The sequence below is a fragment of the Chelon labrosus genome, assembly GCF_963514085.1.
Source record: "Chelon labrosus genome assembly, chromosome: 6".
NCBI classification, from domain to species: domain Eukaryota; kingdom Metazoa; phylum Chordata; class Actinopteri; order Mugiliformes; family Mugilidae; genus Chelon; species Chelon labrosus.
In genome coordinates, this window is record NC_140342.1 from 7,154,498 (window position 1) to 7,167,550 (window position 13,053).

General features: G+C 41.2%; 1 protein-coding gene across 1 annotated transcript; it reads left to right on the plus strand.

The window, feature by feature from the left end:
- Positions 1 to 548: 548 nt before the first annotated feature.
- On the plus strand, positions 549 to 11,349 carry LOC311489319 (glutamate decarboxylase 1-like). Its single transcript, XM_084546346.1, has 14 exons — positions 549 to 782; positions 1,567 to 1,809; positions 3,004 to 3,094; positions 6,423 to 6,535; positions 6,692 to 6,807; positions 7,064 to 7,143; positions 7,264 to 7,318; positions 7,438 to 7,554; positions 7,654 to 7,718; positions 7,812 to 7,890; positions 8,306 to 8,455; positions 8,610 to 8,717; positions 8,823 to 8,912; positions 9,072 to 11,349. Exons 1-14 carry the CDS (start codon positions 596 to 598, stop codon positions 9,243 to 9,245), a joined length of 1,668 nt encoding a protein of 555 aa, XP_084402472.1. The 5' UTR covers positions 549 to 595; the 3' UTR covers positions 9,246 to 11,349.
- Positions 11,350 to 13,053: the final 1,704 nt, after the last annotated feature.

Here is a 13,053-nt window from a genome sequence, read left to right on the forward strand (position 1 = left end):
GTGTGTTTTACGCACAATTAGGCCCACATATTATTCTGCAGATACAGATGGGTTGTATGCGAGAGGAAATGAAAAAACAAACAAAAAAAAAAAAAAAACGCTGATAAATCGAGCAGTCTTAAACACACAGGCCTCGCAGAGTCAGCCTGCAGCAGGGGTCTGTGCATCCTTCATTAACCTTTCTTTACACGGTGAGGACTTATTGGCTGCATGGGTCATCGCCGCAGGCTGTCCTGCCCGCTGATGCGATGAGTCTGTGAGGACAGGAGGGACCGGGTGCTTCCTGGTTGTGATGTCACAGGGCGAGGCGGGCACCCACACCAACGAACAAGCTGGTGCTTCCTCTTCCTCGTGTCTGTGTGCACCCAGCTGATGTACCTATATAAGTTTGGCATCCGCCAGAAGAAGTAGCCTTTCAAACTGTTGATGCAATTTGGGGCTGGCATTGGAAAACAGATATTTCTTTTTTTTTCAAAAGCTGCACATTTAACATTCGTTCGTTTTCATTTGGGGTGTTTTATTTATCCATTTAATTGTTTTTCATTTTAAATCAGTTAGTTACGTTTTTCGTCCTTTTTTGGGGGGGCTGAGTGGGATGGAGATGTTTGGTGATAACTCCATCTCGTCGTCGTGTAACACCTTAGGGTTCCTGCAGAAGAACAACAGCCTGGAGGAGAGGGGGAGGCTCGCGGGCCAGAAGAACCTGCTCTCGTGCGACAACAGTGACAGGGACGCGCGCTTCCGCCGCACCGAGACCGACTTCTCCAACCTGTTCGCCAGAGGTGAGAGCTTCCCCCCTGCACCACCCTGACCTAGCTAAACCGTGCTACCTAAAAAAATATATCATGTCTATCCTTTCTCTAGTGATTTACGAGTTTTTTTTGTTTGTTTGTTTGCTTAGTTGTACATTGTGAGCACATAAATCATTGGTTCTTTTTTTTTTTTTTTTTTTTCAAATTAAACATTTTCCGAGATAAAGACAAGGAAGGCCTCACAGTATATCTTAATCTAACTGTAACTACTCTGTTATATTTGTGCTTGGCAATTTAAGCAATATTTTTTAGTATTTTTGAGTTCAATTACAATCACCATTCTGTGGGACTGAAATTAAAAAAGCAGGCACATTTGTAACTGTCGAGAAAAAGAACCAAATGGTGGAAATTAGGATTTACGTAGGCCTAACGTCGAAAACGTAAGCTATGTTGGATGTATTTATTTTGGTTACTTAATTGTTTAAGGCGGAAGGTTGTGTAATTTGCTCTAGGAAGTGAAACTAGTGTTCTCTCTGTGTTCTTTTCATGAGTACCCAGAAGCTTATCGTAAAATTGAGGTTATCTCGCAGCCCAAAGCCTGGTTTGGTTAGCGTGTAAAAACATTACGCAATGCGAAGAGAATTGGCATAGCATACATAGACTGTAAAATGGTTCAAAAGGAAATTATAATTAGACTTTATAATGTAAAAATATTAAAGCTTTTATTAAAGTCGTTTCCCTTAACATGCTACAGTAGCTACAGAAGTATTTGAATTCATCACCCAGACGTAATTTCCTCTACCTTTCCGCCTAGACCTGCTGCCAGCCAAAAATGGAGAGGAGCCCACCATGCAGTTCTTGCTGGAGGTGGTCGACATCCTCACGAACTACGTCAAGAAGACTTTCGACCGCTCCACCAAGGTGCTGGACTTCCACCACCCTCACCAGCTGCTGGAGGGCATGGAGGGCTTCAACCTGGAGCTGTCCGACCAGCCCGAGTCTCTGGAGCAGATCCTGGTGGACTGCAGGGACACCCTCAAATATGGCGTCCGGACAGGTGATGTAGGCCAGGACACCTTCTGTACAGACGAGTCCCGGGATGAGCCGGGGGATATGATTGTAAAACATGGCTTTTACTGTTCTCTTTTAAATTATTCATACGATGGCAAATAAACGGCTACTTTAAATAGCCCAGAGGGCAATGGCACATGTGTGGATAAAACACAATTAATTTTGTAGTTCGTTATAATTCAGAAATGACCGTGGTAGGTGTAGATACAGTCCGTTAATATAAGCCTACCTTGCTAACAACAGATGTATGTACTCAGTAATTTTATTATCCGATTATATATCGATTAATATTCAGAGTTTAATATGTCGACGTGTTGTTCAAAAACATTTGATCGACTACGCATTAATTCAGCACGCACTATTAGAGAAGAAGCTGTTTGCTACATAGTGTATACAGCCTATTAAGATGACTGCTTTATTTATTGGGCCCCTGGTAATTCAGATGACATCCTCCTTCTCTCTACCCCCCGACTTATTAAAGCAAGTGTCGCCTGAGGGGATCCTAACACGGGCTGTTTCAAGCTGTTAAAAACGACAACGCTCAAACTATCCCCTGGGGTTCATATATCACCGTGTCTACTCTGTGCCCTATTATTTATTTCCTTGCGGAACATCTTGTGGTTGAGTTTGGTTTCGTGAGGTCCGACTGGAGGAGCTGTCCGCGGTGCTGAAACATGAAGCGACTTTTTGCCACGTTTAATTTTTTATTTTTTTTTTGTAAAATTTTTGTTATATTTATCACGTGAGCCATGTAACACTAGATCCATAAGCTACTTGTACCCCTGATCGCATACAGGCTCCAGGCCTATTCATGGTGACTGAGTGCGCAAGAGGCATAGAGTCTAACTGGCTGTCATCTAACAGCTTCCAGTGTAATTATTGCACACTGAACAGGCCTAAGTCAGATCCCTTAGGTGCCAGGGTGGGTCAGGAAAGTACAAAATGAAATCTAAATGAATGCTGAAGTGAAGAACATTTCTTTTGATTGCTATTATTATTTTCTCATGTCTGTTTTTTAAGACATGATCATTATCAGATTTAGCCTTCACAGCATGGTCTTTATACAAATACCATGCACTCAACATAATGCAGACATGCCAATGCCTGCTCTCTTTATGCCTTTCTCTTTAAATAAAGTATAATTTCCTGCATTATGACATTATGTTTTTTTAATCTTTAGGTCACCCACGCTTCTTCAACCAGTTATCTTCTGGACTGGACATCATTGGTCTTGCAGGAGAGTGGCTCACTTCCACTGCCAACACCAACATGTGAGTCACACAGTATATTGGTCTCTTTACTGGTGTGCATAACATGTTTATGTATACAGGGGAGACACTTCTATATGTCAGGAGAGGACAATGGATATTTCCTGTTTGTAGGCCACTGGAAATACCCTTTGGTCATCATTATATATTGGCATAGCAGAAGTGCTTTGGGTGCTCCCCTGAGATCACACCAGCACTGGACTTGGCAGCCTCTGAGGACAGTTATATAAAGTGTTTGGTTTGTCCTGTTGAGACTGTGTATTGACAGCTGCTAGGCTGCCGCTGTGCTGTACTGTATATCGGAGGCAGCCAAGCCCCAGGGGTGGTTAGATTGCATATTGATCTCAAGTCACAGTTACATGGTGGCCCGGTCTGATAGAGGGTACGAACCACATCACCATCACACGCTCTCAACACACACACAAAACACACACAAACTCTCGAACTCTGACACTCACATGCTGTAAATAAGCCATGACTCCTGTAAAATATCAGAACACAGACTACACACACGTGCACATACAGAGTCGCATAGATTTTTGCTGGGAGTAAACCAGTCTAATATTTACAGCACAGTCAGTTCTTTTCTCAGTGGATGGATTAATAAATATGTTATTTTAATTTGATTTTCTAAACATGACAGTTCTATACAAATTAAGAATTGCACCCTACATCACAGCAAGTGTGCGACTAATAAGATTTTATCCACCTGCTATAGTTTTAATTTGTTAATCACTTGGTCTTTAAAACAAGACACAAGCACAAAAAATAGGGGCTTTCCTAAAAGCCAAAAGTCATTCAATTTCTTGTTTTATCCAACTAACACGAAGACGAGGAGCAAATGCAAAACCTGCAAGAGGGAACACCTCACCGCAAGACATCAAAATAGTTGCAAGACAACCGAGCTCTAGAAACAAAAAAGGAAGCTGACAGAAGTCAACAGATTTGCTATGTATCTGCAAGATTTTGGTCTAGGGAAAGAGAAATTTGACATGTGTGGAAATTCAGCAACAACAGGACCATGCAGAGTATTGGGCAGAAGGCGTTGCACTCCAGACCATGTACAAAGTATTCTCTAATTATTGTGGCCTCTGTTTTTCTCAAAACCGTCTGCTAAAGAAAATATTAAATGTGAACATAATACGGCGAAAGCCAGACAAAAATTGAGACGCTTAATTTGTCCAATTTCGTAAAACATTAGCTCAGGAAACCATCCCCTCTTAGAAAAACTTTCCCATCTCATCTCCTGGTTGGAAGAATGCCCCAGGAGACAGGGCCATTGACTTCCCACACTCCAACACACTCTTGCACACACTCTCATTATGAGACACACTCTTGCATGTACACACCAGCTCTGGCTGTCCCAGATACGGCAGCAAAGGTTTCCAGTCCATTGACTGCCGGCTCATTGTGAGCTGGTCTTAGCAGATAGGCCAGCTGGGCCCCACACTGACACACAATGTCCTCCGGCTGCACAGAAAACTCTGTTACATTGTGGAAACTGGCTGCTGCAGCTCCCTGCGGAGTGCTCATTCCGGTTCTATTGTCCCTGTGGGTACAGACTGACTCAGTGGTCCTTTGAGGGGCTGAGAGGAGGGTGCGGTTGGGGGTCACAGGGTTAGTCACATAGAGACACACACACACACACACAGACTCACACACTGAGTGCCCTTGATGATGATAATAAGGGCATTTAGGGGCTGTCCCTGGAGAGAGGCAGGTGACTGAGGGGTAATTTTCACCCTGAAAAGACCAATGATTGGCTCTGATTGTGATAATGATCACCATTATTGTCATTACAGCGTGAAATGACTCAGAGAGAAGGAGAATTTTAAAAAGGTGCACTGGTTTTGTCCCATTTTTCTTTGTGGGTGGGATCAGTTTTTGGAGAAAAGAACATTGTAACAAACAGGATATTGAAAGTGTTATATATTAACCATAATTCCAACATATCAAAGAGCACTATGTTTCTGAAATTAGAATGAAAATTAGACTAGGTGATTTTATCCTTTGTTGTTGCAGATCATAGTCAAAGCCTAGAATTCATAATTAGGTCTGGTGTATTGACAAGAACCTGAGCTCTCAACGGGAATAATTAAAAAAGATAAATGTCTCCTTTTCTTATATTTTATCATCATTTTCAATTCAGTTTTCCTCTCTCTATGGCTTTTACTCTTTTTTCCACCTATTTTCAGACACTTCTTTTTGTCTTGTGTTGCCCTGTTTCTTTTCGAAACGCTTTCCTCGGCACGCTCTGCCTCCATATCATCCCGTTCCTTTGTTCTCCTCTGTCAGTTTCCTTCAGTGCATTGTTTCCTCCACCCCTCTCTCCTCACAGCCTTTATATCTCCTCATTTTACCACACCACAAAATGCCTCGGTCCTCTTTTAGATACCTTTATGTTTAGAAAACAGAGACAACTCCAAGTAGGGAATTAGAGAGTCGATGCCGTTGTTGATTTAGGTGGTGGTGGTGGTGGGGCTGCAGTGATGGAAGTGGAGGAGTGTTGTGTAACTGGCCTCATTAGAAGCAGGGTAAACAGGGATCAGTCCTGAGGGTGCGTGGGATGTGGTGGGATGGCTTGTCAGTTAGGGAAGAGAACAAAAGCTCAGTCCTCACTGTAAGAGTTGGCTTTCTGTAACACATCTAACCTACTTAGGCTCCTCCAGAAGTTTTGTTCCTTTGTTGTTCATATTGCTACCAGCCATTTTATCCAACTGACAGAGAGGTCAGACACATATTTAGCATTAAAAGGTCCAACTAGTCGTTTTTTATATTTATACTTTTTATATAAAAAATCTTTTATATGTATATTTTTTCTTCTTTTTCATTCTTTCAGTGAGAGAATTAAATTTTTAGACACAATCTCCTCTTAAATGTGTGTATTTCGTTCCAGCAGAGGCTGTTATCTCTGTAAAACACACTCTTCACACACACACACACACACACACACACATACACACATTCAGATTCTCTCAGCCATCAAATCAGCCCCATTCAGACTTGCCACCGAGATTGGCAGGATTGACAGATAGCCATCAGAGCTTTGTGTGCTTTAATTAAACTACCGAGTGATCCTAGAAGGCATTTGAATATGAATGTTTGCTGGTCGGCTCCTATCAGACACTTTTTAATTAGCCCAGTCAGCACAAGCTCCACTTTGTGCTCTGTGGATGGAATTATAGCAAGGCTAATGAAAAACCATTAGTGTGTGTGTGTGTGTATCAGTGTCTTCAATCAGCGAGTGCATAAGAATCTTCATTTATTCTTCAAACATTGTTGCACTGTTGAAGGATAAACTGCATTCACAAGCTGACAAAATGATCGGCAGGTTCACCTACGAGATCGCTCCAGTGTTTGTCTTGATGGAACAGCTGACTCTGAAGAAAATGAGAGAGATGATTGGCTGGCCAGGCGGAGAGGGAGACGGCCTCTTTTCCCCAGGTTAGTCGGTAAATCCTATAAAAGTAGAGTCTGTGTGTGTTAGCTCGCTTTTTTTCGTGGTAACAATCTTTCCATTTGGAAATAATATTGCCGCAGCTGTGTGTGTTTGTGTGCATGCTGCTGTCCAGGGTGCTGATGTGTGTGTCTGTTCAATAGGCGGCGCTATCTCCAACATGTACAGTGTGATGATTGCACGTTACAAGTATTTCCCTGAAGTCAAGACCAAAGGGATGTCTGCTGCTCCCCGCCTCGTCCTTTTCACATCTGAACATGTACGTATCCTTGAACACACACACACACACACACGTTTTAGGTATAAAATTGATGCGTTTTATTGACTGTAGATTTACAGAAGTCAGGCGACAAACACTAGGCCTGTTTTAATGGATTTATATTTGCCATTGACACATCAGTTGACAACTTGAGAGCAAGCAACACAAAGCTCAAGCGGCAATTAGCTCTCAAAATGTCCGCCCTCTTCGAATTTAGCTGTTGTTTTAGTGACAGATGAAATGCGTGTCCCCACAGAGCCACTACTCCATAAAGAAAGCCGGAGCAGCTCTGGGCTTCGGCACTGAGAACGTGATCCTGCTGAGCACAGATGAGAGGTTTGTAGTTGGACTGATTGTTGAACCGTAAAGCCGCAATCAGCAGGGAAAGTGTATAAAAATACAGTATGTGCAAAATATAGAGCCTTGATCATCACATGCTGCTCTGCCCGTTTTCAGGGGGAGAGTCATTCCTGCAGATCTGGAGGCCAAGATCATTGATGCTAAACAGAAGGTCGGTATCTTCCTCATTTTCATTTTCTCTCTTTTTTTCTTCTCTTTGCATCTTTCTGTGATTTATTTTATTTTTTTTGTCTTTAAAAAATGTCCCTGTTGTGTTTGATGAATCTCCAGGGTTACGTGCCGCTGTTCGTGAATGCCACAGCTGGCTCGACTGTGTACGGTGCATTTGACCCCATCAATGAGATCGCTGACATCTGTGAGAAGTACAACCTGTGGCTCCATGTCGACGTGAGTGACTGACACTGGATCAGCTGCCGTAGTATTTGATGCCAGTGGTAGCTGCACTGTGTCGTCGCCCGCTTTAATGGGACTGTTTTATCTCCTCAGGGTGCTTGGGGCGGCGGACTGCTGATGTCTAGGAAGCATCGCCATAAGCTTAATGGAGTTGAGAGGTGAGTGCACGAGAAGAGATGAGCTACTGTGTGTTCATAGAAACCTTCAGTGAAACCTCGTCCGTTCATTGACACATGTATTAAACTTTTCAGGGCCAACTCTGTCACATGGAACCCACACAAGATGATGGGTGTGCCTCTTCAGTGTTCAGCAATCCTGGTCAGAGAGAAGGTACAAAAAACACACACACAATGTTGTGTTTCCGTCATTTCATTGAATTACTGTTATCCTGTTACTACAACCACTAGTAGCCTAACATTTAACATGAACTTCTACTTGAATCAAACCATAAAATGTTATAATATACATTGTAAAGGCTTGCTTTTTGACTCCAAAGTGAAAACAGGAGAATGACTGTAAACAAGTTCCTGTCCTCATAAAGTGCACACTCAACCTCTGCTTTGAAAACATTTGCTGATTTATAACCCTTTTCATTTCAGCTTTACATTGTGCATGTGTAATCATGTCTATAGGCTACAGACATGTTTGTATTCACTGTAGTTTGTAAATACTGTTAGCATGCCTTGGACAGAAATGTTGTGAAAGAAAAATGTCTACAGTGCCTGCGCTTTATCTCTGTCTGTAGGGGATCATGGCAGGCTGTAACTCCATGTGCGCTGGCTACCTGTTCCAACCAGACAAACAATACGACGTCACCTATGACACAGGGGACAAGGCAATCCAGTGTGGCCGGCACGTCGACATCTTCAAGTTCTGGCTCATGTGGAAAGCTAAGGTGAGAGGGAGTTAGGGTTACACACATCCTTCTTTAGTTCTTCTTTAATAATAACATCAAGCTGTCCTTGTGCCAGCAGGTAGAGTCTGGGTTTTGTTATAGCTTATTTTTTTTTAACTATAATTATCTCCTGACCCAACTCTTTCCCCTGCAGGGAACCATAGGGTTTGAGCAGCACATTGACAAGTGTTTGGACCTGTCTCAGTACCTGTACAACAAGATCAAGAACAGGGAGGGATATGAGATGGTGTTTGATGGAGTGGTGAGTTTCCCTGATTTTTTTATTCCATCTATATTTATCACAAAGGTTTATTCCACATTGGATTAATAAACAAAACAAACTGACTGTGTTTGTTTCTGTCTGCAGCCCCAGCACACCAACGTATGCTTCTGGTACATTCCACCCAGCCTGAGAGGAATGCCACACGGTGATGAGAGGCGAGAAAAACTTCACAGGGTAAGACTACCATCACACCTACCAACTTCAGACGGTTCTCCCTATCAGATTGCATATTTCTTTCTAATTCACACAGTCAATAAATCATTGTTTCATTAATTATTATTTATACTTACCTCAATGAAGACACTGATCTGATTTGTTGCTATTTGACACCAGGTGGCACCAAAGATCAAGGCCATGATGATGGAGTCAGGGACCACCATGGTGGGTTACCAGCCTCAGGGCAATAAAGTCAACTTCTTCCGTATGGTTGTCTCAAATCCTGCGGTCACCCAGTCTGACATCGACTTCCTCATTGATGAGATCGAACGGCTGGGTCAGGACCTGTAGACCTCACTGCCGTAGCTGATGTGGAGGGCGAATCGGTGGTCTTTTAGCTGTTGTATTTCAAAAGAAAATGCCAGTGAGATGAAACATTCACAGTGCAGCAGACAGAGAAATGATAGGATATGGTTTATGTCCTTTCTGTCCAGTTTGTCTGAAGCATTCTAAATGTTTCCACAACAGAAGAGAAACAATGGGCCTGTGAGTTTCTTACTAGCTCTGACTCGCATAGTTCCTCCTTTAGACAAAATATATAAAGAGCATCTTAAGTCTCTAAAGTGCAGCAGACATGCTCTAATGTATGAGTGTGCTGTGAAAACTTGTCGTGTGTGTGTGTGATCTAGTTTCTTGTCCAATGTGCTTTGTCTTTTAATGTCTGTATGTGTGTGTCTGAGAGTGTGAAACACAAAAAGGGGAAAAAGCACAGAAATCTAAATATTCCAAGGATCATCAAGTTAATCTGCTGTATCATACATTTGCTACACACAAATGAATCAGTGGTGCTTTCAGCTGTACATATATTTAATCTTAGTGCACCGACCCTTTTGTCCTAAACCAGTGTCCAATCCCCCGAAGCAGTGTGTGAGCAGGTGTGCATGTAGCACACTGGGTGTATCCTGTCATGTGTTTTAGGCTATCACTGTGTTAAAAATAAGCTAAAGTGCACGGCATAGGTACAAAGTGTTTTAATCAGGGAGGATTTAGTAACCTCCAGAGCTACAGAGTTATAGTCTGCAATAGTTTCCCTCATAGAAGTTTAAGATTAAGATTTAATATGTCTTCAGACATCCCTAGTCTGTGGCAACCTTTAACTTGTAAAACGCTGGCTCGTTGTCTGTTCCATGCAATCATGTGACCATATGTGTTTATAACGTTGTTAAAAGATGAATATTTGATTAAACAGAGATAACTCTTTATTGCATTTCCACTGTTTGCAGATTCAGGTATTTTATTGTAAATGTATCTTTATGTGTATTACATGGTAATACATTTGTAAATGTAATCACAGAAACTGAGTAAAGTGTATTTATAGTGATTTTGTCAGCCAAAGAAAGCGAATCGGGAACAGAGCAATCCATTGTCCTTCGTGTATAACTTCTTATAGATTATAGGTGTTTGTAAAATGTTACCTATGGACTGATGCAATTTCTATTGCGTGTTTCTTTGTGTGATTATGAGTCTTTTGAACTGAATGTTTTGAGATGACTGGTTGGCCTTCTGATGAGATTAAGAATGAAGTCTGTGTGATCCTCTGGCTTATGCCGGGCTTTTATTTTAGCGAGAAGCACAAGGATGTGAGAATGTACTCTCCTCTTGAGAACAGGAAGAAAGCATTGTGGTACCTGTGTGAATCCTAATGCATTAACTGTAATATAGTATATTAATTGTAATACATATTACTAGTATTCTCAATGTTGCAGGAGCTCAATTGAATATCTTGTATAAAAGTTCCTGTTCGTGTCTTTGCACAATGTTCACCTTTCTTTCTTCCATTTGTAAATGTCTGTATATTATATAAGAGTTATGTTAAAGTATTTAAGGTAATTAGGGACCATATTTAAATGGCACTGTTGCATAAATCATATTTAAAGTAATCTGTGTACTGTACGTGGCCAATGACTCCTGTGCGTGTCCTTTGGCTGGTTTTTGATGAAGCCAGCTGTAAGGGAACGCTTCCCAGGAGGTTTTCAGTAGGCACTTTAACAGAATCATCTTTAAAAAGATCTTTAATAAAGTCTATTAAAGGGAAACCTGTGTCCGACTCATTGAAATGCACACACACACACACACACAGAGTTTCTATTCTGCAAGAATTTGGACTTGAAAACAAGAACAATCCTCTGCTGTGGCTGCACAAATTATACCTTTTATAATGCACCCTTATTTTGGTCTATATAGTATCCTATTCTATCACACACACACACAGACACACGTATATTCTTGCCGCTTTGCTTAATCATCCTCGAGAAGGCTTTGCTTGGCCCCCAGCTGTGTGTCGGATTGGCTGTTCTCCAGCGTGAAACCCATCTCCAGCTCCTTTTTGCTTCATCTCTTCACTCTCTTCTACCAGGCAATCGCTTAGTCTTTTCCCTCTAGCTTTCTGCTCTGTTTTTACTTTAACACATCATAGCGTAATGTGCTTCAACATCAAATATACCATTACGGTTCCAGTGTTTTATAACCTTTGAATGGAGGGCATACAAATATCAGAATAGAAATTGTGGAGAGAAGCTCAACTTCCTAAGGTCCGCAGTCAAGATGAGCTGCCTGCACCACCTGGTGGTGTCTCTCTGTCTGCACAATCCTCCACAGGCCGAGAAGAAGGCCTTTACTGGATTTTTACATGTGCATTGTCTTTGTGCAAGTGCCGCTGTATCAAATTTCATTAAATCATCTGGGATGCATTATAGGAGAAGGAAAGGAAACACAAAACAGAGAATCAGATTTCTGCTCACTGTGAGGAATGATGGCTGGAAGGGTTCATTATTCATAAGATATAACTTCCAACATGTATAATCTGTGGGAAACAGGAGGCAAGAAGAGAACCTTACTAAAACAGGAAGTAAAAGTGGTCCCTTCTGTTTTGTTTACTGTAATATTTGACACTGCACATTCAAAACAGATACGTTTCAGCGGTATATGTAAAAAGGCTATCAATTGCAACGAGAAAATGATGAAAGCTCTAAAAGCACAGAGAGGACATTATGGCCTGTAACTGGTTTGGTGGTAGGTGTTTCCCTCTGATACCTCAGAGGGATTTTTAAAAGACAGGTCAAGCAGCTTTTATAGAATAAGGTAAATATTCATTGATAAATTGGACAGATTATACATGCTTTTATGTTTCTTTTTATTTGGTTTCATGTGATGTTTACAGTTTGTCTGCGTCTTGTGTATTTGTTTCCCTGTCTGTAAAGTCTGTGTGTAACACCTAGGACCATGCTGGAAATAAGTATGTTACTTTAGCATGTCATCCTTTGGATTACTGTTTTTACTGTCTTTGATCCAAATAAATCAAATCAAATCAAATCAACCTGATAGCAGGAACTGGTGAGAAGCTAATGAAAAGTGAAGAACACAACTGCTGTGCTCACAATTCAGTTAAAGAGGCCTTTAAGCTAATACATACAGAGAGCAAAATATTTACTAAAAGTGTGAATCTTAACGCCACAGTAAGGCCATAGTATAGCATAAAGCAGCTGGGTTTAAAAAAAAAAAAAAAAAAAAAAAAGCTTTGTCCTTTGCTCAATATATAGGTCAGGGAATGAAAAGCTACATTTTAGCTCAAGGGCTAAAAGATGACCTGACTTTTCAGAGTGGTTACACGCCGCTGTATGTTAGATATATATCAGATATAAATCCCCAAAAAAGGAAGAAGAAAAAGAGTTTGTCATCAACACTAAGTTCCTGCTGGAGTATGTGCTATGTTGCATACATGAGGTCTATTTTAAGAGGCTGCATATCTAGTTCAATATCTCACCACAGCATTTTACACAATCGGGTTTCTTCTACACAGTATGTTTAGTTGGTTTAGGTGTGACTGCACATACACATATGGCAGTAAAGGAAAGCTCCTTTTCTAAATTATTTCTAACTTAATTAGTTCATTTCATGTCAATTTTCTTGTGCTTCAGTTTTTAATTTATAAAGCGTCGTTTTGACTGTCACAGACGTCAGTTTCTTTTATATCCTTTTTTCTAGACAGTTAGATGCTATCAAACTAGCAGAGCATGAAAATTGATAGACTCCGATCAACAAACGCTTTATAAAACAGTTAAAGTGTTTAGCAAAGCCCATTTTCTTAATACCACATTTT

Bases quoted from the DNA above. Each gene is read 5' to 3' on its own strand.
- LOC311489319 (XM_084546346.1), top strand. From the start codon at position 596: ATGGAGATGTTTGGTGATAACTCCATCTCGTCGTCGTGTAACACCTTA. The intron at 7,555-7,653 runs GTGAGTGACTGA...TTATCTCCTCAG, and splicing joins ACCTGTGGCTCCATGTCGAC to GGTGCTTGGGGCGGCGGACT. The intron at 7,891-8,305 runs GTACAAAAAACA...CTCTGTCTGTAG, and splicing joins CAATCCTGGTCAGAGAGAAG to GGGATCATGGCAGGCTGTAA.